The sequence below is a fragment of the Sceloporus occidentalis genome, unplaced genomic scaffold, assembly GCF_023333645.1.
Source record: "Sceloporus occidentalis isolate IW3139 unplaced genomic scaffold, rSceOcc1.0.p SCAF_114, whole genome shotgun sequence".
Taxonomy (NCBI): Eukaryota; Metazoa; Chordata; class Lepidosauria; order Squamata; family Phrynosomatidae; genus Sceloporus; species Sceloporus occidentalis.
In genome coordinates, this window is record NW_028317094.1 from 2984886 (window position 1) to 3012193 (window position 27308).

The 27308-nt window shown below is 43.3% G+C and overlaps 2 protein-coding genes across 2 annotated transcripts; both read left to right on the forward strand.

Annotated features, from left to right (window-relative positions):
• The first annotated feature begins 8719 nt into the window (after nt 1-8719).
• On the forward strand, nt 8720-21497 carry LOC149282495 (uncharacterized). Its single transcript, XM_089498192.1, has 4 exons — nt 8720-8747; nt 14361-14527; nt 16874-16994; nt 20666-21497. Exons 2-4 carry the CDS (start codon nt 14453-14455, stop codon nt 21307-21309), a joined length of 840 nt encoding a protein of 279 aa, XP_089354318.1. The 5' UTR covers nt 8720-8747; nt 14361-14452; the 3' UTR covers nt 21310-21497.
• LOC149282496 (uncharacterized) lies at nt 21470-23270 on the forward strand (the record flags this gene model as incomplete). The annotated part of the gene is made up of 2 exons (XM_089498182.1): nt 21470-22628; nt 23184-23270. A coding segment is annotated over one exon (1074 nt), but the record flags the coding sequence as incomplete, so codon positions are not given.
• Nucleotides 23271-27308: the final 4038 nt, after the last annotated feature.

Below are 27308 nucleotides of genomic sequence, written 5' to 3' on the forward strand. Positions count from 1 at the left end.
GTGTTTCAATGATGCATGCGTCCTAAGAGTCCAGAAGCCACACCAAAGCCACGCTCCAGTCCTTAGGGCTGGAGCGTGGCTTTGGTGCGACTTCTGGACTCTTAGGACGCATGCATCATTGAAACATCATACCTCCACTGTGACTCGAAGCAGCTTTATTTTGGCTGTCTGTAACAGGCCAGTATCTTGCCATCAGCTGTCTGCTAAGACTCTTGTATTCTGTTTTCTACTTTAGTCTTCTTTTTCCTCCACATCTCTCATTACCATGGCAGGAACATCCTAGGAAGCGGAATAGAAGGGGAGCTCTAGCATTGAATTCATGGCACCCTTTCCGCATCCACGCCTTCTTCCTCATCCTCATGCATCATCATTCCACATACTCTCATCTGGCCTCTCCAGTCCAATGGGACACATCATCCTCCTTCAGTGCTGCTGGGCCAGCAAACTTGCTTTTTCCTGCATCTGCTTCTCACTGTTCCTTAAACTTCTGTCTGCCAAGGCTGGGACATTCCTCAGTCCTTCTACAACTTCTTCCAGGTATGGTTACAAAACATTTAAAACTCACTCAGGATTACAATCTCCAAAACTCAAAAACACTAAATTGATGAAAAAATGTCCTTTCCCCAAAAATCAAAATCCAAACAGTCCCAAACACTCTCAAAAGTGGTTGAATTTCATAAACATCAAAAGTTTAAAAAACAAGAACTGAAAAACTCTTTAAAGTCTGGAAATGCTTTTCTTTGTTAGAAATCCTTCTCAGACTCTTTCAACTTAGCAAGATGTCTCTCTGTAATTTTATTGTTGTTGTTGTTGCTGCTGTTATCAAGTGCAGCTAAAACTTATTCTGCAATGGTAACTTCATCTCCTTTTTCATTAAGATAGCACTCTTGTTATGCTCTGGAACCCTTGTTGACACTCTAGTGCCTCCAGTGTTCACTTTCAGAGTATTGCAAGAACTCTCTCTTTTTCTCTCTCATGCTTTCTTAAAAGAAACCTTCTTTGTCCTCTCTGTAGTGCACACAGTGTCTTATCTCTGGCCTTGCCTTGAGGAACTGAAAGTATTTTTTTTCATCCTCCATGGCAAAGAATAAAGGGGGGCAGGAGAAAAAAAAAAGAAAGCCTTCGCTCTCTAGAAGGAAACTTTTCCTTCCTTTTTAAATTGCTCAATGAAAGTTTTCCCAAAAAGCTGTTAGCAATCCTGTCCCATTTATTTCCTCATTGTTTCCTGCTTTTCTCTGGGTGGGTTGGCTGTGTGCTCTGTATTATATTTCAGGATTTCTCTCTCAGGATTCCTCTCTCAGGCCTCCATGCATACACCCTTCCTCAGCCTGGATTTCCACAATCCAAAGGCTTCTTGTGAGTCTCTTTCCTTTTACAAACATGCTTGGTTCTTTCATGTGTTTTGCATAACTTTGCAAACCCGTCTTTACTCTTTAAATGTGGTTGTTCTACTGCTCTCACAACCAAATTTCAAGCTTGTCCTGCTTTGTTACTCCAGGTTCTCTGTTACGTTAGGACAGCAAAACTCATCTGTTTTCTAACTCAATCTGTGGAAGTTTGTTGTTTGTACATTGTATGTATTATAATGTATAGCACTGTGTAAATTTACAGTGCTTTATAAATAAAGGTTAATAATAATAATAGTTCCTTTAAACTCACACAGATTGGGATTATATTTTTCTTTAACAGGAGTGTTTTCCACACAAACTGGTATTTCATTAATGTGATTTTTCTTCTTATATGATATACAGTCCATTTGGGTGCTTTTAAATTACTCTAACACCCATCTTTCATTTTTCATTTTAAACACTCCAGGCTTTTAATCTTTCTTCTGCCCATGCTCCTGTGTTTATCTTCTGTTTGCTCCTTTTTAAATTTTAGACACAGTCCTCAGAGCAAACGGACATAGGCTTTTTCAAATTTCATCACAAATTTCTAGTTTCAGGCAAAGTCTGTTTCAAAGGTACTGGGCATCTAGGAGCATTTTAGAACTTAGGGGCTATTCAGTGTATTGCATAAACTTTAATCTCTTCCAATAGGTTGACAGAAGGGGTCTTATTTTACAATTAAAACTCTTAGCATTTTATTACTCAGTCTCTGTTTTTTCCTTCAGGTTCTCATTCACTGGGCCATAGATCACAAAACTCAAGAACCCTCTCTGTTGTTTTGTTTTTGAATCTTCCTCTTGCCTTAGGCAAACTTGCATCACTGTTGCCAGTCTCCTTCACAATTGGTCTCCATGTCTTTAGCACATGAAGAATCACAGAATTGTAGATTTTTCTTGTGTAGTTTGTATTTTAACTACCATGCAACATTGTTCTTAACCATGGCAGATTTTCTTTTACAACATTGTACCATGCAATAATGTAGTAGCATTGATCTGGATTGGTACTTTGCTGTAAAGGCTAACACTTTCTTTATAAGTTTTAGGTCCAAGGACACAATAGCTGGCCAGGGGGAATCTAAAGGGAAAAGTGGCCACTCTAACATACAAAAGGTTTGCTTGTTTGTTTCAACTTCCATGCTTTTCGGTGCCTGCCGAAATGTGTTTTTTCTCCAAAGTTTGCTAGCATACAATCCAAAGATGTCTTGCCTCCAGTTTTTGATTTTCCATTAACCCTTGCAGACCAGGTGTTGAGGCACCCTCCCTAGTCTTCTGAACAGCTGTTTTTATTAGCTCAATGGCACTTTGCCTTTTGAACTTTTTCCTCCCATTGCAGACTAGATTTAGTCTGTCTTATTGCAGACTAGGTCTTGGGTGGGGATACCCACCCTCACTAGCCCGTCTTAACAGCTGTTTTTCTGAGCTCCTGTTGCAGGCTAGGTCTTGGGTGAGTACCCTCACCAGCCTGTCTTATTAGTTTTCTTTTTCTTTTTTTTCCCCTTTTCCCCCCCTTTTTTTAACATACAATCCAAGAGGGACAGTCCCTTTGACTTCCCTGATCCCATTGTGGTAACTAGGGTCTTGGATCACCCTCACCTAGACCGACTTTAACTGCAGTTTCCCTTAGGTTACAACCTATCTTTATATCCATTGCGGTAACTAGGGTCTCGGATCACCCTCACCTAGACCGACTTTTATAGCCTAGACTTTCCTTTCCTTTTCTTTATTCCCAACCGCAGTACATAAATCACCATTCACACAAGGGTTGACAGGGAATTTGTGGTTACTTAAGGAAAATGGGGGAAGTAACCACTTGAACACTCAGACTGGTAGCCTGTGCCCCCAGACGATCACGGCAAGTGGCAGAAACCGTACCAGCCTCATAGGTCATGCACACTGCACACAAAAGCCTCCCACATTTGATTAACACATTTCTCTTGTTTTCATACTTGCCTCCTCCTCCTCCGGTGCACCGGTCGTCCCACAGCAGTTATCCTAGCCACCTGGTTCGGCACCTAACACTGGGACAGCCACGTCGGACGGCGCGACGACTGCCAACGGTCATCAGTAGGGGCCCCTCTCGTCGCACAGAAGTCCCGTCGTCCGCCGGGGTCGTGTCAGAGTGGCAGGGCTAATGCCCTCTTCCCTGACTCCGTCCTCCAAAACGGCGGGGGGGGGGGGATCCCAGACCAGCCCCCAGAAAATGTAGCGGGTGACCCCAAACCCACAAACCCGAAGGCCCGTGGCCTGCCAGAGGACAAGCAGAGTCAACGAGACCGAACTGGCTAGAATAAAAATGCTTTATTTTCTGCACAGGGCAGCAGCACACCAAAGTAGGCGTCACCAAGGCTGCAGCACTGATGGCTTCTTGTCACCCCCCTTTTATGCCCTTCGCAGAGGGCTGTTTTCTAAACAACAAGCGATTGGTTGCGTTCACTGTTCACTCAACGGTCCTGTATTTTCTTCTTGGCATTACATCTGCTTGGAGCCTGGAATGTACAGAGATACTTAGCTAGACTGATCCTGTTCTCTTCCAAGGCCACTGCTAAGACACAGGCCATTGTATTCGGAGTTCTCTACAGAAAGGAGGGGGTGATAAGTGAGTACGTGCCGCAGTAAAAAAGGGTAGGGGGCCATTCGCCCATCTGCACTTTACTCTGTAGCTCATTCTATCAGTCTACTGTAACCACTGATTCTTTTGCAAAGCCATGTACAGCAGCAGAAAGCATTATTATGTCCCTCTCAATAGTAACTCCTGGTAGTAAATAGTCCAGGGGACTGAGGGGGGTTTCCTTTCCCAAAGTGGGGTGGAAATAACTGGTTCCCATGGGACTGTAGGCCCCATGACCTTTGAGCAAATCTGTGGGAGATGCTGCCTCAAAGAGCATTGGAGGAGCCTCTGACTGGATGGCCATCTCTTCAGAGGACTTGGAGGGCAGAATGGGGCTGACTGTTTGGCCCTTGGGGCTCCCTTCCAGCCCTAGGAGCCTATGAAGCCTACCTTACAAGGCTGTTGTGGGAGTTAATCACAAGACAATTACTACACAAGAATGGCCACCTTTCAGCAGTTTAAAATAAAAAATATCCATACAATACAATAAAAACATGTTTCATGATCTCCCAAACCCTAAACCTAACACTCCCATCCAAAATAAAATACTATTAAATTACTGGACAGTTATTTAAACAGTTAATAAAAACAGAGATAGTAGTCAAAGCCTGATGTTTGTGAAGAAAAATAAGAATAAGGCTTGTATTAAAACTCTCCTCCCCATTTCTGATTCCTTTTAAAACCCATGTTCCCCAGAAGGAGCAGAGCTTTGTAATAAGAAAACCCTCTCAGAAAAGAGACACAAAAGGCACACAAAGAGACACACTTCCTTCCTTTTGGCCCAAGGAGCCTGGCCTCCTTCTGACTCTGGAGCCTCAGGAGAGAAAGAGAAGCCTCTGTTCAACTGGGGCCTCAGAGAAGGTTCCGGAACAATATTCCCCACAGTCACAAGCAAGAATGGGGTGGTGGACCTATTAGAATGGTCCACCCTCGAAGGCTGATGGAACCCATAAGGTTCCAGGAAGCTCTAGAGGGGTATATGGTTGGATGTGACAGCGATTCTGTTGATGCCCTGACAAACATCTGGGACACTGATCTCTCCAGGGCTATACACAGTATCACTCCCAAGTGCCCTCTCAGGCCTGCTTCCAAAAAGAAGCCCTGGTATACGGAAGATCTTCGGGCAAGGAAGCGAGCTCTGCGATGACTAGAGCGTAAATGGCGGAGACACCAGCGCTTAGCCGACAAGGCACTCCTAGCTTCCCTCTTGAAGGACTACGGAGTGGCGATAGACACAGCAAAGAACTCGTTCTATGCTGCATGTATCGCGTCTGCGGAGTCACGTCCAGCAGATCTGTTCAGGGTAGTGAGGTAACTTACGCAGCTTCCCTCCTCCCTGAACCCTATTTTGGAACCATCCAAGGCCTGCTGTGACCAATTTAATAACTTATTCGCGGATAAAACCTCTCGGATGAGGGCTGATCTCGACGCCATTGTTGGGTCAGAAACCAGTGTAGAGGTCTCCAGAGCTTCCATGGACTCAATTAGACTGGATCACTTTGAGTCTGTAAGTACCGAGGATGTGGACAAGATCCTTAGAAGTGTTAGGAGGACGACCTGCTCTCTCAATCCCTGTCCCTCATGGCTAGCGGCTCAGGGGGGATCGGTGGTAACCACTTTGTTGCGCCGAATAATAAATACATCATTCAGGGATGGGTAATTTCAATCCAATTGGAAAACGGCTATTGTAAAACCATTATTAAAGAAGCCCTCCCTTGCCCCTCTGATGCATAGTAATTATTGGCCGGTAACGCTACTGCCATTTTTAGGGAAGGTGATCGAGAGGGCGGTTGCCATCCAGCTTCAATCGATCTTGGATGATACTGATTTTCTGGACCCATTTCAAACCGGCTTCCGGGAGGGCTACAGGGTGGAGACTGCCATGGTCGCCTTGGTCGATGATCTCCGTCTGGGCATGGACAGAGGTAGCGTGTCCCTGTTAGTGCTCTTAGACATCTCAATGGCTTTCGATACCATTGACCATGGTATCCTTCTGGGACGCCTGAGAGAGCTGGGAATCGGGGGCACTGTGCTCCAGTGGTTCCGTTCCTACCTCTCGGGTCGGTCCCAGGTGGTGCAGCTGGGGGACGTGTGCTCCGATAGGAGGGCAATTACATCTGGTGTCCCTCAGGGAGCCATTCTGTCCCCCATGCTATTTAACATTTACATGGAATTGCTGGGAGAGATCATCCGGAGACACGGGGCGCGGTGTTATCAGTACGCTGATGACACCCAAATAGTCTAATCTGTGCCTCCGACTGTTGCAGTGACCAGGGATGGCATCTCTCCTCTGGATGCCTGTCTGGAGTCGGTAATGGGCTGGATGAGGGAAAACAGACTCAGTTTGAATCCAAAGAAAACGGAAGTGCTCGTGATAGGCTCGCCTGGCCCGGGAATGGTTGTTTTTCCACCTCTCCTGAACAGGATCACACTCCCCGTGAAGGACTCAGTTCGCAATCTGGGGGTGCTTCTGGACTCGTCGCTCCATCTTACATCTCAGGTAGATGCGACAGTCAGGAGCACTTGTTATCAGCTTAGGCTGATACGCCAGTTGTGACCCTACCTGGGCCGGGGGGACCTTGAAACAGTGGTACATGCTCTGGTAACCTCTCGGTTGGATTTCTGTAATGCACTCTACATGGGGCAACCCTTGTACCATACTCGGAAGCTTCAATTGGTTCAAAACATGGCAGCGAAACTGGTCACTGGCTCTTCCAGGACCAGTCACATAACACCTATTCTGAAAGATCTCCATTGGCTGCCTATTCGCTTCCGGGCACAATACAAGGTGTTGGTTATTACCTATAAAGCCCTATATGGCTTGGGCCCAGGGTACTTGGAGGACCGCCTCTCCCCATACATTCCGCCGCGCACACTCAGATCTGCTGGGAAGCAATTGTTACAAGTCCCAGAGGTAAGATATTCTACCACCACTCAGAGGGCCTTCTCTACCTCGGCCCCCAATCTCTGGAACTCGCTTCCGGACGAGCTCCACTCGGCCACCTCCCTGGACCAGTTTAAAAAGGGGCTTAAAACTTTTCTGTTCCAGCAGGCCTACCCCTAACATTCCAATGTAACCCCCTTCTCTCTCCTCATTGTTTTTGTAAATCTGTGCTAGTTGGATAATTCTTACCTGTATTTAATAGTTCTTATATTTTGTAATTGTTGTATTTTTAATTTTATTGTTTATTGATTGTATTGTGCTTCTCACTGCTGTAACCCGCCTTGATCCCAGGAAAGGCAGGCTAAAAATAAAGTTTTTATTATTATTATTCTGAATTTTTATCCTGTCCTCTGGAGTATTAGCTATTTCTCCTAATTTGGTTTCATCTGCAAATTTGATAAGTATGCCCTCAATTCTGTCATCCAAGTCATTGATAAAGATGTTGAATAGCACTGGGCCCTGGACAGAACCCCACTGGTCACTTCGCTCCAGGATGAAAAGGAGCCATTGTTCAATATCCTTTGGGTTTGGCCAGTCAACCAATTAAAAATCCATGTAACAGTTAACTTGTCTAGTTTGTTTCATGTTTTTGCTTTGTATACTGTTTAATATGGTTAACTGCTATTAAGGGACATATCTATTAGATTCTATGATATGGGGTGCCCTATAAAACTTTTAATAAATGAGCATGTATTGCAATCCTATATATACATATTATCAGACATAACTCCAGATAATGTTAGTCTTTTGGATGCCAGAAAGTTCCTCTCATTCTTCAGAGCAAGAAGCAACACTTCAGCTGCCTTCTAGAAGATAAAGAAAAAAGGCTTCCAAAAGAACTAAAGCCTTGGGCAAGTCACACTCTCTCAGCCTCAGAGGATGGCCATGGGAAACCCACTCTGAAGGAACCTGCCTAGAAAACCCCTTCAGAGACTCCCATAAGGTCACCATAAAACCTGGAAACAACTGGAAGGCAGACACCAAGAACAACATTGGGAAATAGGTGCAAGCCTTGCCTTGGGAAAGTGTAATGACTGGGCTCCAGTCAATGGAGGTCTTCTTCAGGCAGTAAAGGGAGGTTTATGCAAACGCAGAATGACAACACTGCTACGGAAGGCTTTCTTGACCAATCAGAGAGCAAGATGAAGGTTCTTCTGGAAGCTTCCATGAGAAGGAGATATAAGGCCTGAGAGACCAAGAGACAGTTGGGGGAATTGTGTCGGTTGGAGATCGAGAGAGAGAGTTAAAGAGTGGATCTTGGAAGTTGGTCTCAGAATTGGACACTTAGGTTTATTTATTATTTTAATAGCTTGTATGAATTGAATATTATATACTTACAAATATTGTACCTGCAAGATTCTTAATATCTTGTATTACTTACATTTTACTTATATTTCGTTATCTATAATAAATACCTCCTTGGAGTATCTACTACTTGACACTCCTTTTACACGTGTTTTGGATCGGTTGATGCTTTGGAAGATCAGTAAAGAAGGAGAAATAAGGTTCCTTAACTGGTCCCAGTGTAGGTTAAGGGAAACCCTTTTATAATTCACTGGATGAATGCAGCATGATTTAAGGAGTTTAAGGGTCTGCTGGGCTAAGAGCCATAATGTCTAAATGTCTAATTAACAATAGCCTTTTGGCTGAAAAGAGAGGTATAAAATAATAATAATAATAATAATAATAATAATAATAATAATAATAATTATTATTATTATTACAGGGCCGCAGTTTGGCTGCTTGGACCACCGGAGATCATCACAGTGAGTCAGTTGGAAAAGCCCATCTCACTCCAGAAAATAAAGGTACTTGAGGAGTTTGCACTCTATGTCTTTCTGTAATAATAGCTACAAAACTGATAATAGCATTTGGGACATTTAGTCTTTTAAAAACAAATATGGCAGATTTAAATGCTGCTTTAAAACCTCTTTCCATCTGCCAGCTTTGTGCTGGTTTTGGGGGGAAATGAGAAAGTGTTGGGAGGGAGGGACTGCCAACAGAATTAGGAGATGCATTGCAGGCTGTGGACAGTTTGCGGCCAAGAAAGGTCCAAAACACACGGCAGCAATAGTCCATTTTGAGAGCGCTTTCACTGCCCTGGCCCAGTGCTAGGGAATCCTGGGAACTGGAGTTTATTGTGGCAGCAGAGCTCTATGACAGAGAAGGCTCAATGTCTCAGAAAATTACATTTCCCAGAATTCCCTAGCACTGAGCCAGGGCAGTTAAAGCAGATTTGATTTTTGCTGCAGTGTGTTTTGGACTTAGGTGACCCTTTGCAAGTCACACTCTCTCAGCCTCAGAAGATGGCAATGGCAACCCCTCTCTGAAGAAACTTGCCAAGGAAACCCCATGATAAGATTGCCTTAGGGTTGCCATAAGTTGGAACAGAAAAAAGTCTGCAATTATTTCACAGGTTGTACATGGGAACGGGTGACAGTGTGGTGCAGTGGTTTGAGTGTTGGGTTACAACTCTGGAGGCCAGGGTCCAGTGCCCCACTCCTCCATGAAACCAGCTGGGTCCCTTGGGCAAGAAGTCACACTCTCTCTGCCTCAGGGAAGGCAATGGCAAACCTCCTCTGAACAACTCTTGCCAAGAAAACCCCAGGAGAGGTTCCCCAGAAGTAGACAATGACTTGGAGGCACACCACAAAAACTACAAAGCCTCAAGAAAGAGACAGTGTGGTTTATTTAGTTCAGGGGTAGGCAACCTTTTTGAGCCGGGGGCCGGGTTGCTGTTCCTCAGACAACTGGGGGGCCGAAGCCAAAAAATAAATAATTAAAAAAATTTTAAAAAATTAAATAAATAAATAAACCGGGACAAATATTGGACAACATTTTCAAATGGTGGACCCTTTTTTAAAAAAAAGTGGAGGGTACGCAAGGAAATTTGCTCATTTTTAAAAAAATGTTGATATAAATGCATGTTTCTGAGGCGTCTATAGACAATTGCCCCCCTTGCCCCTGTGCGCGAGGCTAAAGGCCCCGGTGGCAATCGGTGGCAGGACCGGGCTGGGGCCGGTCCCAAGGCCTTGCTGGGCTGCATTTGGCCCACGGGCTGCAGGTTGCCTGCCCCTGATTTAGTTGCTGGAGCATTGGACTATGACCCTGGAAACCAGGGTTCAAATGCCCTCTTGGCCACAGAAACCCACTGAGTGACCTTAGGCAAGAAGTCACACTCTCTCTCTCCCTGAAGGCCTCAAACTGACAACTGCCAAGTTGTGTAGAAGAGGTAGCCATCTTGGGTTCTGGTGGCCATTTTGTGCTGCTTGTGACTGTGGGGAATAATGTTCCGGAACCTTCTCTGAGGCCTCAGTTGAACAGAGGCTTCTCTTTCTCTCCTGAGGCTCCAGAAAGAGAAGGAGGCCAGGCTCCTTGCGCCAAAAGGAAGAAAGTGTGTCCCTTTGTGTGTCTTTTTTGAGAGGGTTTTCTTAGCTCTGCTCCTTCTGGGGAACATGGGTTTTAAAAACGATCAGAAATAGGATGATAGTTTTAATACAAGCCTTGTTCTTCACAGACATTGGGCTTTGGCTTCTAAGAAGAGACTTGTTCCCCAAACAAGGCAAAAAGTAGCTCCTTTGGTAGGTTTTAAAAGTCTCTCCAGTTTCAATATTGAGAGATTTTCAGGGAAGAAGGAAGGAGCCAGACCAGACCATCCCATATGACCAAGAATGTAATATACAAAGATGCAAACAAATAACAACAAGAAGAAAAAAGACTAGACTGAAAAACAAACTGCTTATATTTTTAAAAAGCAGAACTATTTTTAACAGGATAATAAGTCAATTTGGGTGCCTCTATCCTTTTACAACCGACAGGCTGTATCTGCACTACAGAAATAATCCAGTTCGAAACCGCTTTAACTCTCCTGGCTCCATGCTATGGAATCCTGGGATTTGTAGTTTGTTGTGGCATGAGAGCTCTCTGGCAGAGAGGGCTAAGTGTCCCAAAGGTAAAATCCCAGGATTCCATAGCTCTGAGTGGTTAAAGTGGTGTCAAAGTGCCTTATTTCTATAGTACGGATGCAGCCTTCTTGGGAAAGGGGCTGATGCTGGGGAAAAGAGGAGGAATGCAGAAGGAAAGGAAGATGGACGGACGGACGGACAGAGGGCCACCTGCAGCTGGACTGGCCTCCCTGAGCGGTCAAGACCTGAGCTGGGTTGTGGACGATGGGCTCTCTTAATATTAATATCAATATCTTTCACTATTGATTGTAATTAAGGAGGGGATCAGGTTCCTCCTTTCAATAGCATCAGGGAAATGTTTAGATGTGGTTAAGGTTTGGAAATCCTGTTTGGGGTCCCTTCTGACTTTGGGGCCCTTTCATCCTCTATTTTGGTTTCCCTGAATGCCTCAAACTGAAAACTGCCAAGCGCTGAGTCAGAGGCAGTCATTTTGTGCTGCTTGTGACTGTGGGGAATAATGTTCCGGAACCTTCTCTGAGGCCTCATCAGTTGAACAGAACTCTGACCTTCCATTTTGGGGCAAAGGAAGGAAGGAAGGAAGGTGGAAGGAAGGAAGGGGGCTGTGGGGGTCTGAGGAAGGGGAGGCAGGGGACTCAGGGCCAGTGGGGAGGCTGGGCTTTGGGGGCTGGGAGAGAGAGGTGGGAAAGAGACCCTCCCTTTGGGCCCTAGCTGGGGAGGGTCCACCGGTCCTTGCCTCCCCCTTTGGGAAAGGAGACCCCCTCAGCCCCCTGGACTCACTCCTGCCACTCATTCCTAGAATGGCTGGGACTCAGAGGAGTTTCCTAGGTATTGCCACCTTCTTCCCTCCATGGCCATTGGCACTGACCTTTTCCCCATTGCCTTCCCTCTCTCAGCCCTGTGGACCTCCTCCTCCTTTTAAGGAAGTTAAAAGAAAGAAACATAATTTCGGACATAAATAAAGATTCGACATTAACATCTGGCCAAAATAAAATTAAGAAGAACTTCCAAGTATTCTATGCTAAATTCTATAAAGAATCTCAAACGTCTAGAGCCAAAATAGAGGAGTTTTTGGAAAGAAGCTAACTTAAAGCCACTTTCAGACCAACAAAGAAATATATTAAATGGACCGATAACAACAACAGAAATCATCTAAGTAATAAGAAAATGTTTAAAAAGGGAAAACACCAGGACTGATGGCTTCACCGCCAGTTATTATAAAGTATTTGAGGGTCAATCACTCAAATTAATGATAAATGCCATCAAAGAAAACCATTATCCTGAAACATGGAAACAAGCTTTTAGCCGATAGACTCAAAAAAGTTCTTAAAGACTGGATTCATAAGGACAAATCAGGATTTCTTCCTCACAGACAACTCAGTGATAAAATAGGAAACATCTTAATTATACTTGAATATTTTGAAAGGCACAGCGAAAAAAAGCTTGCTCTTATCTTTGTTGATTTAGAAAAGGCCTTTGATAACATAGGATGGGATATGTTATTTGTGACACTTGAAAAAATCGAAATAGGAGCTTCTTATTTAAGATGGAAAAAGGCAATGTATAAAGATCAAAGAGCCAAACTAATTGTTAACTATAAAAACCAGAAGAATTTAAGATTTCTTAAAATGAGAGTCTTCTCAGACGACATTTGTATTCCCTGGAGAACCCAGAAAAGAGAACAAGACAATTAATGGATGTAATAGTGGAATTCAAATATGTTTCAGGACTAAAAGAGAAAAAACAACATTAATAACAAAAAATATGGGAAAAAGGAAGAACAAATCCTGGAAGAAATTAGTGGATTTAAAGTGGGAAAGGATGTTAAATATCTAGGAATAAATTTAACAAATAAAATTCAGATCTATTTCAGAATAACTATGAGACACATGGAAGGAAATCAGAAAAGACCTAGAAAAATGGCGGAAATTACACTTATCGCTATTAGGAAAAATATCACTGATCCAAATGAGTTTCCTTCCTGAAATACTGTTTCTGTTTCAAGCGATACCCATCATCCAGAATGAAAAACCATTGAATCTATGGCAAAAGGAAACATCAAAATTTATTTGGAATTAAAAAAGAGCCAGGATAAAAACGAAAATACTTTGTGATGACAAAAGTAGAGGAGGGCTGGGTTTACCAAACTTAAAACTTTATTATGCTGCTTGTTAGAGGTTTTGTTAGAGAATGAACAGTTGTTATGTCTGGAGGGTGAACATTTGAGATTTGGGTGGCATGGATACCTAATTTACGGCAAAGAGAAAGTTCATAAAGAAAGCAGAAATCATTTCATACGAAAAGCTCTATTGAAGATCTGGGGGAAAACAAGTGTAGAATATGTCCAAAAATACCTTTATGGTGTTTGCCGCATGAGGCTCTTTTCGGGAGGAAATGCATCCAGAAAACTAAATGGTTAAGATACAAGGATGTACTGAAAGAATCACACGGAAAACTAGAGATCAAAACACAAGAAGAACCTAAAGAATCTGGCCTAGATTGTCACTGGTATCTTTATCATCAAATGAGGGAGAGGTTTAAAATAGATGTGAAATTAGAAAGAATACAAAATGAAACATGGGAATTGTGGAAGCCATGCTCCATGTTCATTCCATGCCTGATGAGAGTGTTGGGTGCGAGGCATTGGAGAAGCCTCCAGCTGTGTTTCTCTAGCCAGAAGCCAAAGGAAGGCATTCTCCTCTGAGGCCACTGGGGAGGTCAGGAGGTTTCAGCAGATGATGCGCTCATTTCACATCTAGCTACAGGGACATAGCCAGGGTCCTCTCCAATTCCCCTTCCCCTGACCCCCCCTCCACTCTCACAAGGCATGGAGTGTCAGGACCATGGTGAACAGGTCTGAGGAAATGACAGGCATGTGGCCACTAGATGGAGCTGTTGTGGAAGTGATTTACAGCTCTAGTGGCAGTTAGATGTGTCAGCATTTAAACAGAGCATCACTGGAATGTTGATGCAACTGTCAACTGTCATTCTCAACTGTCACTGAGGAAGAGTCAGACAGTGTGTGCCTCAGAGTGGGTTGTTACTGGTGTGGATGGTGGAGGGTGTCGATGTATATAGTGTTGCACACAGTGGAACTTCTTATATGAATAAAAGCCTCATCTGAGAGAAGATTACTGTGTCTCTTTGCTCACTGAGAAAGCGACAGGTGTTTCTTCAGCTCACAAGCTACTGACTACAGTCAAGGTGAAGAATCTGGTGCCATAAGTTAACGTGTTGCCTCACGTGCTGCGCAACATAGCAACGTTAAAAGCGTTTTAACATGGAGTATCTGTTGTGTAGGGGAGCTGCAGTGAATCTATGCTAGGTCCAGAGGTCTTTGTTTGGTGAAGAGGGAGGAAGGGGATATCCACCTCTGCATTGGCCCAAAGGAGGCATATGTCACCTGTGTATTTCACTAGCAGCATGCTGTTCTCTGTGTCTTTGAGTGATGCAGGGTTTCTTGACAAACCAAGCACTAACCCTAGTCTCTTTTCTCAGGAACTTCATCTCGGTCTCTTTGTACACAGCGTTGGGGCATATTTTACTGGAAGAGACCCAGGTGCAGGGCCACCAGGACCCCTTTCCACCTAATGGCCAACACAGAGGCCAAGCGGAGGGAGTTGGGCTCCAAGAGAAAGAGACAGTCGAAGTACAACAACTCTTTGGTGAGTCGCCATCCTGACTATTAATTTCATTTGTGTCACTGCTAGGCCAGCTCATGAAAGCAAGTGGAGAACATATTGTCCCAGTTTGGCAGAGAAAGTCCTGGTTAATCCTCTATCACCCCACTTTTTCAGAGGCTTTCAAAAATGTCCCGTTCCTTTCTCCTCCTCCCACTTTCCCCCTTTTCCTCAGCTCTCTTGGATTGCTGCAAAATGACTTCCAAGGTGTATGGACCCCTTCAACTCAAAAGGGGGGATAGGAGAGGAGATAGATTGCCAGGGTCTTCCCTTGCCGGGAGGCTGAGGCAAAAGCAAACTGCTGTGCCCTTCCTAGTATGTTTGATCTTCCTCATAAACAACCTTGGCCATCCTCACCACCTTCTGGTGTTGCTTGTCCACATGTGCATTGCTTTTCCTTTCTGTGCAATGTTGGGGATATGGGAGACCATCTCTGGATCTAAATTGGGGGTGGGCCCAGTGGCCCTCAAGTCCAGAGTGCTCCCCAGAACTGTTTTTTAAAAATGACATTTGCCTCCAAAATTTGGCAAGAAATGGCTATATGCACCATAATTCTCTTGTGGCTAAATGTTCTATATGTGTTGGGAATGTCAGTATCCTAATCCATCCTCAATATCCCAGCCATGGCCTAAATTATACTGTTCATTATATTGTATATTATGTTGAAAATATCTGAGACAAACTGGATCTCAAAGGCAGTACCTTTTTTGCATATGTATGATGGGTATGATGGGCACAAACGGGACAAAGTCTTTAATGGATATCTATTGAGGAAACCTTTCATTAATAACTGGCTAACTGTGAAAAAATGTTTTACATTGGACTTTCACTTTGGGTTTCCCCACAGGAGGCTTTTTTAGGCCAATGGGGAAAAGATCAGAAATGGATAAGGTACAGAGAAATATGAACTCATGATAATGAAGGAAATGTTATATTAAGATTAAAGGAAGAAATCATAACTAAACTAGGCCATATGAATTGGTTGAATTATATCCAACTTAAAGAAGGAATCATAGAATCGTAGAATTGGAAGAGACCACAAGGGCCATCAAGTCCAACCCCCTGCCATGCAGGAATTCACCATCAAAGCATGCCCAACAGTCTGCAAAGGAATCTTGTAGCACCTTGAAACCAACTAAAAGTAAGAGATTGGCAACATGAACCTTCATGGCCTGGTGCCCAATTCATCATATGCATGATAAGACCTTGTCACAATAGGTTTACCAAGCCAGATTTACAAAGGATAAGAGTTTATTTGGTTTTGAGAAAGAATATAATGAATATTAATGAAAGAAGATGAAAAAATATATTATGTAAAATATATAACATCTTACTGAAAAGATCCCTTGAAGAAGTGGAAATTAATGATTCTATGACAAAATGGGCACAAGAATTGGGATACAATTTAGATTTGGAAAAATGGGAAGAAGCTAGATTAAAAACAAAATAATTACTGTAGCACAAAAAATAAAAGAAATTTATTTGAAAGTTGTAAATAGATGGTATCAAACACCATACTCACTAGAAAAAATTATAAATTAAAGGATAACCGGTGTTGGAGATGCCAAAAAGAAATGGGTACATATTTACATATGTGGTGGCAAAGCACATATATAAAGTCTTTTTGGGTGAAGATTCATTTGGAAATAAAGTTAATATTAAAAATTGATTTTGAGTTTGGACCAGAAATATATCTGTTAAGCAAGACCTCATTACTAGACCCAGAGGAAGAAAGGAAATATTGGGAAATATTATTATACTTAATATCGGCTGCCAGAAGGATAATAGCAAAGAACTGGAAATTACCTATAATAATCCCACAAATGGAGACTTGGCAAAACGAAATTCAAGAATTGAAAGATCTAGACAGATTAACAGCATTAATAAACAAGAAGGATATGGTTAAATGGGGAAAGGATTGGGAAGCTGTAAGACTTTATTTAGCCGCTGCTCAGTAAGGAGAGGTACAAGAAACAAAACCTTTCTATTCATACCTAGAGATAGGGGAATAAGATGTTGTATTAAAAGATAAAATTATACAGTTTCTTGTGGAGAGTTATCAGGAATAAGCCTAACAGATTTATAGCTTGTTGATATATGTTTTTATTTATCTTGTTGTAAACATGCAAGCTTTGTAAAAAAAAAAAAAAAAAGATGTATTACCACAATAAAAAAAGGGGGGAAAGGCAGTAGCTTTTTGCTTGCTAACAGAATTTAAACTTTATTTCCTGGACTGAATTCTGAAGTGATGAAATAATATTTGGATGCACCATGTGCTTTCCTCCCCTTTTGCTTAGTCACTCTCTGGATGAGGGCTATTTTCTATTTCAGGTGACCTTTGCGGATGTGGCAGTATATTTCTCAGAGGATGAATGGAAACTGTTGACCAAGAAACAGAGACTGATGTACAATTATGTAATGATGGACAATTATGAAAATGTGGTTTCTGTAGGTAAGGAACCTGAATCCGTTGCTCGTTCTATAAAGACTGAGGGTCCTTTCATACTATATTATCATGTTGCTTTGGTTCCACTAGAATAATAGAATCATAGAGTTGGAATAGACCACAAGGGCCATCCAGTTCAACCCCCTTCTGCCATGCTGGAATACACATTCAAATCACCCCCAAGAGATGGCCATCCAGCCTCTCTTTAAAGACCTCCAAAGAAGAGGACTCCATCAAACTCTAAGGGAGTATATTCCACTGTCAAAGAGCTCTTACTGTCATGAAGTTCCTCCTACTATTTTGGTGGAACCTCTTTCCCTGTGTCTTGCATCCATTGTAGTGTCTCCTTTTCTCTGTAGCAGCAAAAAGCAAGCCTGCTGCTTGCGCAACATGACACCCTTTCAAATATTTAAACATGGCTATCATATCCACTCTTTATTTTCTTTTCTCCAGGATAAACATAACCAGCTTTCTAAGCTGCTCCTCATAGAGCTTGATGGCTTTCATACCCTTCACCACTTTGGTTGGCCTCCTTTGGACATGCTCCAATTTGTCAACATCCTTTTTGAATTGTGGGGCCCAGAACTGGACACAGGATTATTCCAAGGGAGGCCTGACCAAAGCAGAATAAAGTGGCACCATTACTTCCCTTGATCTAGAAACTATTCCTGTATTGATGCAGCCTAGAATCACATGGGCCTTTGTAGCTGCCTCATCACACTGTTGGCCCATGTTCAACTTGCGATCTACTAGGAGTCCTAGATCCCTTTCAAGCCTAGTTTAATTGTGATAGCAACATCCTGTAGAATATTTGAATCTGTAGTTCACTGAGGCACTATTGCTCTCCAGTTTCTAAGAATTCTAAATACTCCATCCTAAACTGCCTATTATAGGATTTTGTGGGGAAAAGCCATAGAGATTAATGCTTTTCTCACCCAAATGGTACTCAGCACATCCCTGGGCAAGTTTCCTACCTCTTTTGGCCCCTCTTCCATCCTTTAAAGGCTCTGGAGAGTCTTCTTGGGGGAAAGACCTCCCTTGGGTCTGCAATGGCTCAGAGAGGGCCCAAAAGTGGCAAAATGGCCTCCATTTCCCCAAAGGGATGCTGTGGGATGTTGAGGGGCAAAATATTATTTCACTCACCTCCCCCAGGCAATACAATGTGGGGTTGCCCCTGAGGTCTCCTCCAAACCCCATCAGTAGTCCATTCCTATCTTATAATGTTTTAAGGCTGCTCCCTGGTGCTTGACCCTCACCAAAATTGGAGTCCAAGTCCCAGCCCCCTTGCTCTGCCTTTGCCAATTAGTTATTTGTATATTGCTTATCCTGCCATTATCAACCAATGAGCCTCAAAGTATCCTTTTTTTGAATCACACTCTGTGGGTATGTGTCTGTGATAGAGAGACGGAGAGAAAGTGAAAAATTGAAAGGCAGGGAAGCTGAATATGAGATGCTGAAGCAGTGCAGATGGCAAGAGGGAAGGTTGGGGAGCAGAGGGAGAAAGGGAAGGGGATCAGGCTATGGGAGCCAGGAGGGGAAGGCAGGAGCAAAGCCAGGATCGCCTAGCTCTGTGCGGAGAGGAAGGGACCTCTGGGAAGGGCCAGGAGAGAGGCCTTGGGGATTGGGAGGCAGCCACCAACCTGACAGATTTTAAGAACTGAACTGGTGAGAACCGGCTCAAGTCCTTGTTTTCAAACATATTAAGGGGTTCCATTTAGAAATTATGAGCAATGTCTATGAATAGAGGAAAAGGCAACAGAAAAATTCCTTTTTCTCTAATGTTTCTTTTCCAACCTGAGCTTCCTTAGCTCCATGGTTGATTCCAGAGGCTCTTTGTTACCCGAAATGCTGGAGTCTGGGGAGGACACTCCCAAGTGCTATGCTTTTAGGGGAATTTCATATTTAGCTCAAAGGAGAGATTGAGGCAACAGTGGCCTCGGGAGTCATCCCGTTCCGCCCCCCCCCCCCCCCCGGCATTAGGGGAACTCAGTGTATTCTCAAGCCCTGTTTACATGAATGGTGCTCCGCGCAGTGGAATGTCCGTGCCCGGCACAGTCACAGGCGCCATTAACCCTTATGGGGCACACCTCCCTTTTTCCTAGTGTGGCTTTTAGTGTATGCTGAAATCCACCCAAGGCGTGCCCGCATGTGACATAGGTGCACTGTACACGCTTGCACACACATATAAGTGTTCACACGCACACACAAGAACTAGGTAACAAAGGTGGGAGTGGTGAATAGATGTTAGGCTTTGCTAATGGTAATACATAACCTAGACAGAACTTGATTCCAATTGCTGAGGGTCCACAATGGGGAGAGAAGTCAGTAACTCCCAAGGCAAGTGGAGCTGGTGAGTGTAGTGAGATGTTTAGCAATGTAAACCAACAGAGAGTCTGTCTGCAACAAGACATGATGCTCCCAGATGCAGCTCAACTTAGCAAAGTATGGAAAAAAAATTCCAGGTACAGGTTTTGGCAATGCACTGACTACTTTTCACACTTAAAAATAAGTCACAGACACAGTTGATTTCATCTGAATCTTTGGGAGTTCTCTATCTTGAGTTGCAAAATAATAAAAGTATTTGCAAGCTCTCCTCTCTGACTTCCATCATGCTCGCCATCTCTTGTATATACAACTCCAATCCAATCCTATACACAGCAATTCACATGTGAGGAGTATACTGTATTGGCTGTGATTCATCTCCTGGTGCCACACAGCATGAAGCATCCTCTGCAGTTAGCTTGCATCATGCCATGTGCTCTGACTTAAGAATCTATGGCAGTCTCACAGGAAATGATGCCACCTGTCAATCAAAATATTTTTACTCATGTTTAATGGAATATTTTTTCAACAGCTCTTTGACTATCAGCTTCCACTGACTCCCTCAAGGCAGTCCCCATCCAGTCTCTTCTTTGCTAGCTCATATGAGTAAGGATACAATCGTTCCATGTATTTAGGGGCATAAGCAGCAGGGCATTGCTCAGGTCACCCACTCCAACTTTATTAATTTAATATCAAATAGGTGTTGTGGATGATAGGCTTTAAAAGGTTGTGACAGAATAGAGTAAGGCAGAGGAGCCAGATTTTGTTAACAATTCAGATTTATTCAAAGCTAGCTGTCCTCAGTAGAATTCCCATTCTAACAAAACTGAGGCCCAGAGCCAAAGAAAATGGCTACCTTTATAGGAAAACAAACAATGAAAACTCATCTTCATCACTTTATTGGGCACTTCACACTCCAAACATATACATTTCCAACAATCATAGTTTAGATACATGAATACATTTAAATATACTTTAAAATACCTTTGGCTACACCCCATTGCCCCTTATCAGATATGGTGGCACTCAGAGGAACCTCTGCCAGTGAAATTACATTCTATATCAGTCTTTTCCTAATGCTCTTTGTTGTCTTTAAGTGCTTGGACAAATGCTTCACCTTGAACAACTTCACATCTGCCCCCCTTCTGCATTCCACTCTCCCAGAGGCCTCTATTCTAAAATGTGTACTTTGGTTCACTCTCATACTTTATTCCATCTATATATACATTGATTCTTGCATATTACCAAACACTGATATTTGGGTTTCTTCACCTCATAGAGAGGTGGGCTTGGGCTAAAACGTTCCTCTCTTAAATCTGATATTCAGTATTATCTGTCATTATCCTTCTTTACAGAAGAACTTGTCAGTCATGAGAGAGTCCACACATCAGAGAAGCCATACAACTGCCAGCATTGTGGGAAACATTTTGCTTACAAGTCGATCCTTGTCAGGCATCAGAGAGTCCACACCGGAGAGAAGCCATGCAAATGCCACCATTGTGGGAAATGTTTTTATTTGAAGTCAAACTTAGTGACACATCAGAGAGTCCACACAGGGGAGAAGCCATACAAATGCCAGCATTGTGGGAAATGTTTTTCTCAAAAGTCCCACCTACTAACACACCAGAGAATCCACACAGGAGAGAAGCCATACAAATGCCAGCATTGTGGGAAAGGTTTTTCTCAGAAGTCAATCCTAGTGAGACATCAGAGAGTCCACACAGGAGAGAAGCCATACAAATGCCAGCATTGTGGTAAATGTTTTTCTTCAAAGTCAGACCTAGTGAAACATCAGAGAGTCCACACAGGAGAGAAGCCATACAAATGCCAGCGCTGTAGGAAATGTTTTCCTCAGAAGTCACACCTAGTGGCACATCAGAGAGTCCACAGAGGAGAGAAGCCATACAAATGCCACCATTGTGGAAAATGTTTTTCTCAGAAGTCACACCTAGTGAAACATCAGAGAGTCCACACAGGAGAGAAGCCACACAAATCCTAACATTATATTTGTCAATAACGAATACAACAAATATATTTTCAATCCAGCAGTGCAAAGAAAAGGCCCTTGTGATCTTATTTGTAAAATTTGTCTGTAAATATGTCTCTATGTTTTCAATTTGGATTTTGTTAAGTTTAGGTTTTAATTGCCAATAGTATAGATAATTGCCCTACTGACACACCAGAGAATCCACACGGGAGAGAAGCCATACAAATGCCAGCATTGTGAGAAATGTTTCTCTTTGAAGGGAGACTTAGTGAGACATCAGAGAGTCCACACAGGAGAAAAGCCATACAAATGCCAGCATTGTGGGAACTGTTTTTCTCAGCTGTCAGCCCTACTGACACACCAGAGAGTCCACACAGGAGAGAAGCCATACAAATGCCAGCATTGTGGGAACTGTTTTTCTCACCAGTCAACCCTACTGACACACCAGAGAATCCACACAGGAGAGAAGCCATACGAATGCCAGCATTGTGGGAACTGTTTTTCTCAGCTGTCAACCCTACTGACACACCAGAGAATCCACACAGGAGAGAAGCCATACAAATGCCAGCATTGTGGGAACTGTTTTTCTCACCAGTCAACCCTACTGACACACCAGAGAATCCACACAGGAGAGAAGCCATACGAATGCCAGCATTGTGGGAACTGTTTTTCTCAGCTGTCAACCCTACTGACACACCAGAGAATCCACACAGGAGAAAAGCCATACAAATGCCAGCATTGTGGGAACTGTTTTTCTCACCAGTCAACCCTACTGACACACCAGAGAATCCACACAGGAGAGAAGCCATACAAATGCCAGCATTGTGGGAACTGTTTTTCTCAGCTGTCAACCCTACTAACACACCAGAGAATCCACACAGGAGAGAAGCCATACAAATGCCAGCATTGTGGGAACTGTTTTTCTCAGCTGTCAACCCTACTGACACACCAGAGAATCCACACAGGAGAGAAGCCATACAAATGCCAGCATTGTGGGAACTGTTTTTCTCAGCTGTCAACCCTACTGACACACCAGAGAGTCCACACAGGAGAGAAGCCATACAAATGCCAGCATTGTGGGAACTGTTTTTCTCAGCTGTCAACCCTATTGACACACCAGAGAATCCACACAGGAGAGAAGCCATACAAATGCCAGCATTGTGGGAACTGTTTTTCTCGGCAGTCAACCCTACTGACACACCAGAGAATCCACACAGGAGAGAAGCCACACAAATCCAAGCAGTGAACCAACATTATTTTTTGTAACGAAGGAATACAAAAATGTTTTTTCAATCCACTGGTTCTAAGAAACGGCCCTTATGATTTTATATGTACGGTTTGTCTGTCCATATGTCTGTTTATATTTTAAAGTTATGTTTTGTTAAGTTTAGGTTTTAATTGCTACTAGTATAGATAATTGCTTTGGGTTATAAATTTGGCTGGGGATTATGGGTCATGGTTTAGGTTAGTTAGACGGGGGGCTGGGATTTGTTGGAGCTAGCTAGAATACCAATGATAGCATTCAGAATTTGTGGGATGTTGGCTGAAGAAAGTTGGGGACCGGTAGTAACAGAAAGGGAGCTAGCTTCTTCAAATGTCTGGGGCAGGGAGAGATTGTGCGTGTGAGAAGGATGGCAAAGTGGGGCTGGTTAATAGTGGGGGATGGATGGTGGGGATTGTAGGTGGGGGCTAGGTTTGGTAGAAGGTGGAGTTTTTGGTTTTGGGTTTCAATATATCCTTTGGCTTGGGGAGGGCAGTTCTGGCTTAAACACTGAATTTCTGACTATGTGTTTTCAATAAAGTTCTTTGCTATTTCAACACATTGGACTCTTTGATGCACAGAAGTTCTGAATTTGCACAAAACTGACACCTTCTTCTCTCCTCAGCCCTCAGCTCCATTCCCAGTTATAAGAACAGGCCGCCAGCAGAATGAACAGCAGCAGCAGTAAGGCCCTGGTGATCCCTGTGCATGATCAGAAGGGGCCTTTCGATGTATGTGTGCTTGTGCAGTCTCACACCTGAAGCCATTGCTGCTTTCACAGTCTGTTCTGAGAAAGGCAAGGAAGTGGGGAGAGCTCTCGTTCTATTGAAGGAATGGCTAGAGGGTCTCCCAGGGGGGGAGGGCTCGGGGTTATAAGAAGGAAGAAAGCCCCTCTTCTCTCCCCAAAGAAAGGGGAGAGGGCTTCCCAGGCCTCCTCTCCTTCTTTCTTTCCCTTTGTTCTCCTCAGGGGATTCCTTGAGGCCTAGGTAATTGGGGGGTTATTAGGAGAAAAGAGGGCAGGAGGGACCCTTGGAGAGAGGTATGGCCATGGAGGGGATCAGGATCCAAAGGTAAAAAGGGCTTTGAGGAGCCCCCTTCCTCCTGGAAACTGGGGCAGAGGAAAGACCCTCCATTCTTATGCCTCATTGGAAATAACATTTTTTGGGTGGGAGGAGTTTTCCCTGGGGTCTTGTGGAAGGGGCTCTATCTGGGCAGGAGAGAAGAGCCCAAATTTAGGACACAGACAAGAGAAGGCAGATGGAGGGACCCAAAGCCCCCTCTGGAAGAGGGACACCCCCATGGTAACCTCGGAACTAGGCATAGAGGCCCACAAGATTTGGATTTTCCTTCACAACAACCCTGCAAAGGAGGAAAAGGAGAAAGACCTTCAGCCCCTGAAAGATTACCCCCCTCCCGGTTCTGGGAAAATGCTGAAAGGGCCTTGGACCCCCTTGAAGGGATGTAGGTTAAAGGATGGGAAGGAGGAGGGAGGGAGGGAAAGTGCCAAGGGCAGAGAAGCATAAAGGGACTGCTGAAGTGGGGAGCATCTGGGACCTGATCCAGAAATCCACCTCCCAGAACCCATTGTTAGAGCCCACCACAGCTCAGTGTGATGCTTTAAATGACCATTTCGCACAGGGGTAGGCAACCTTTTTGAGCCGGGGGCCGGGTTGCTGTCCCTCAGACAACTGGGGGGCCGAAGCCAAAAAATAAATAATTAAATATTTTTTTTAAAAAAAATTAAATATATAAATAAACCAGGACAAATGTAGGACAAAATTTTCAAATGGAAGACACTTTTTTTAATAAAATGGAGGACACGCGAAAAAATTTGCTGATTTTTAAAAAAATGTTAATATAAATGCATGTTTCTGAGGCTTCTATAGACAATTGCCCCCCAAAGGCCCCGGCGGCAATCGGCGGCAGGACCGGGCTGGGGCCGGTCCCAAGGCCTTGCTGGGCCGCATCTGGCCCACGGGCCGCAGGTTGCCTACCCCTGATTTCGCAGATAAAATCTCTCACAGAAGAACCAACTTCGATACCAGCATAAGATGATGATAATAATAATAATAATAATAGATTTATTTCTAGGTTACAACAATAAAATACATTGAGATTACAATAACATCCAAAAGAAATCAATCCCTATGCCCACCCCGATCCCAATACTAAAACTGGATTAAACAATGATAGTATAAAAACAGTAAAACAGTAAAAACATTCGATTAGAGGCTATAGGTGAGGTGTCCAGTGACTCTGTGAATAAGATCATACTGGATCATTTTGAATCTGTGAGTACCAAGTATGTGGACAAGCTCCTTGGAAGTGTGAAGAAGACAAATTGCCCTCTCGACCCTTGCCTTTCATGGCTGGTCATCCAAGGAGGAGATGCTTTGAGGACTCACCTGAGATATATCATAGATGCATCTCTTAGTTAAGGCTATTTTCCATCTTGCTTAAAAGAAGCGGTGATATGGCCTCTTCTGAAAAAGCCCTCCCTAGATCCCTTGGACATGAAGAATTACAGACCGGTCTCCCATCTTCCATTTCTAAACAAGGTGATTGAGAAGGCAGTTGCTCTTCAACACCAAGTAGTCTTGGAAGAATCAGATTATCTAGACCCATTTCAAACTGGCTTCAGGATGGGATACAGAGTCAAGATTGCTATGCTCACCTTAGATGATCTCCACTTGAGTATTGACAGGGGAAGTGTGACCCTGTTGATGCTTTTGGACCTCTCAGTGGCTTTTGATACTAGTGAACATGGCATCCTTCTGGAACTCCTGAGAGAATTGGGAATAGGGGCCAATGCATTGCAATGGTTCCGGTCCTATTTCTCAAGCAGATTCCAGATGGAGATGCTTGGGGACAGTTGCTCCTCTAAAAAGGAGCTTAAATCCAGCATTCCCCAGGGTGCCTTCCTATCCCCAATGCTATTCAGCATCTACATGAAACCACCAAGAGGGTTCATCCAGAGGCATTGGGTGGGTGCTATCAGTATGCTCATGACATCCAGAGATATCTCAGTGTCAACTAAAGAAGGCATCTCCCTCTGAATGAATGTCTTGAGGCAGCAATGGGCTGGATAAGGAAAGAAAAGAATGAAACTGAATCCAGATAAAACGGAGGTGCATGTTGTTGGAGGTCCTAATCTGGGTATGGAGGTTTGTCAACCGGTCCTGGATGGAGTCACATTTCCCCTAAAGGACTGTGTTTGCAGTTTGGGGGTGCTCCTGAATCCATTGCTCCAGATGTCAGCTCAGATAGATGCGATGGCCAAGAATGCCTGTTATCATCTTTGACTGATACACCAACTGCGTCCCTTCCTGGAACCTGAAGACCTAAAAACTATGGTGCATGCACTGGTAACCTCACATCTTGACTTCTGTAATGTGCTCTACATAGGGCTACCCTTATATCAAGTCCGGAAACTTCAACTAATCCAAAATATGGCAGCCAGAGTGGTCACTGGAAGATCTAGAGGTGATCATATCACACCTATACTAACCTCTCTTCACTGGCTGCCCATTAATTTCCGGGGACAGTATAAGGAGTTGGTTATAACCTTTAAAGCCCTTCATGGTTTGGGTCCAGCTTACTTACAGGATCCTCTTTTCCCACGCAATCTGCCCCACACATTGAGGTCCTCTAGTAAAAGGTTACTGCAGCCAACCATAACAAGGCTCTCTGCATTTACCCAGAGGACCCTCTCTTCTGCTGCTCCCAGTTTATGGAATGGCCTCCGGAAGAGGTCTGATATATCACCCGTCTTGAAGGCTTTAAAAAGGCGATCAAGACGTATATCTTCCGGCAGGCCTTTTCAGATTAACATTACAGCAATCTCCAATTAATTGAATAAATTGTTCAACAACTGCTCTAACTGCCTCTGCTCTGTTTTTAATAATTATTTTAATAATTGTTTAAGAATTTAATTGTATTTTAATGTGGATGGGAGGAATTGGGAGAGTTTTGGATGCAACAATGATAAGTTGCTATTGTATTTTACTTATGCTTTTACTGTTAGCCTCTTTGATCTGTTTGGAGAAGTGCAATAATAATAATAATAATAATAATAATAATAATAATAATAATACAATGATTTGTTAAATAACCAAGGCAATATGATTAAATTAAAAACATTAGAGGAAATAAGAGAAGAAGGTAAACAATGTAATGGGCTTATTTTCAGGCAAATAAGAGAGAGGTTTTTGTTGGATATGAAAACATATGGAACAGAAATAATTAGTACAGAAATACTAGGAAATGTGCTTGCTATCAGGAAATGTTCACTTGTGAGATTGTATACAATCCTGTTAAAACATGAGATGGAATCTGAAGTGGTTAAAGAAAACATGGTTCAATGGCCAAGAAACCAGGACACAATATTGAGATGGAAGAATGGCCTAAGTCAACTTAGGCCACTAGATACCAGTCTAACAGGATGAAGCTCCTTCATTGTATGAAATTTGTTTTTTTGGTGAAATGCAATAATGGATTGGATATCTATATGTTTTTTATATGTATATTATTTTGGAAATTTAATAAAGATTATTTAAAAAAAAAAAGAGATGGAAGAATGGGAGTTAACCTGGAAAAGGAGGATAAAATACACAGCTTCCCAAGCCCTAAGGAAAAACTACTACAAAATATTTTTTGAATGGTATTTTAAACATGAAAACGTTGGTTTTCTGACTGTCCAAGGCATTGAATTAATTGGGGGGAAGAGAGTTCAGTAAAAAGTTTAGGGTGG

What these genes read in the sequence shown, in the direction of transcription:
- LOC149282495 (XM_089498192.1), top strand. Translation starts at nt 14,453, where the DNA reads ATGGCCAACACAGAGGCCAAGCGGAGGGAGTTGGGCTCCAAGAGAAAG. An exon ending in CGAAGTACAACAACTCTTTG is followed by an intron (nt 14,528 to 16,873) that starts GTGAGTCGCCAT and finishes TTTCTATTTCAG; the next exon opens with GTGACCTTTGCGGATGTGGC. An exon ending in TGAAAATGTGGTTTCTGTAG is followed by an intron (nt 16,995 to 20,665) that starts GTAAGGAACCTG and finishes CCTTCTTTACAG; the next exon opens with AAGAACTTGTCAGTCATGAG.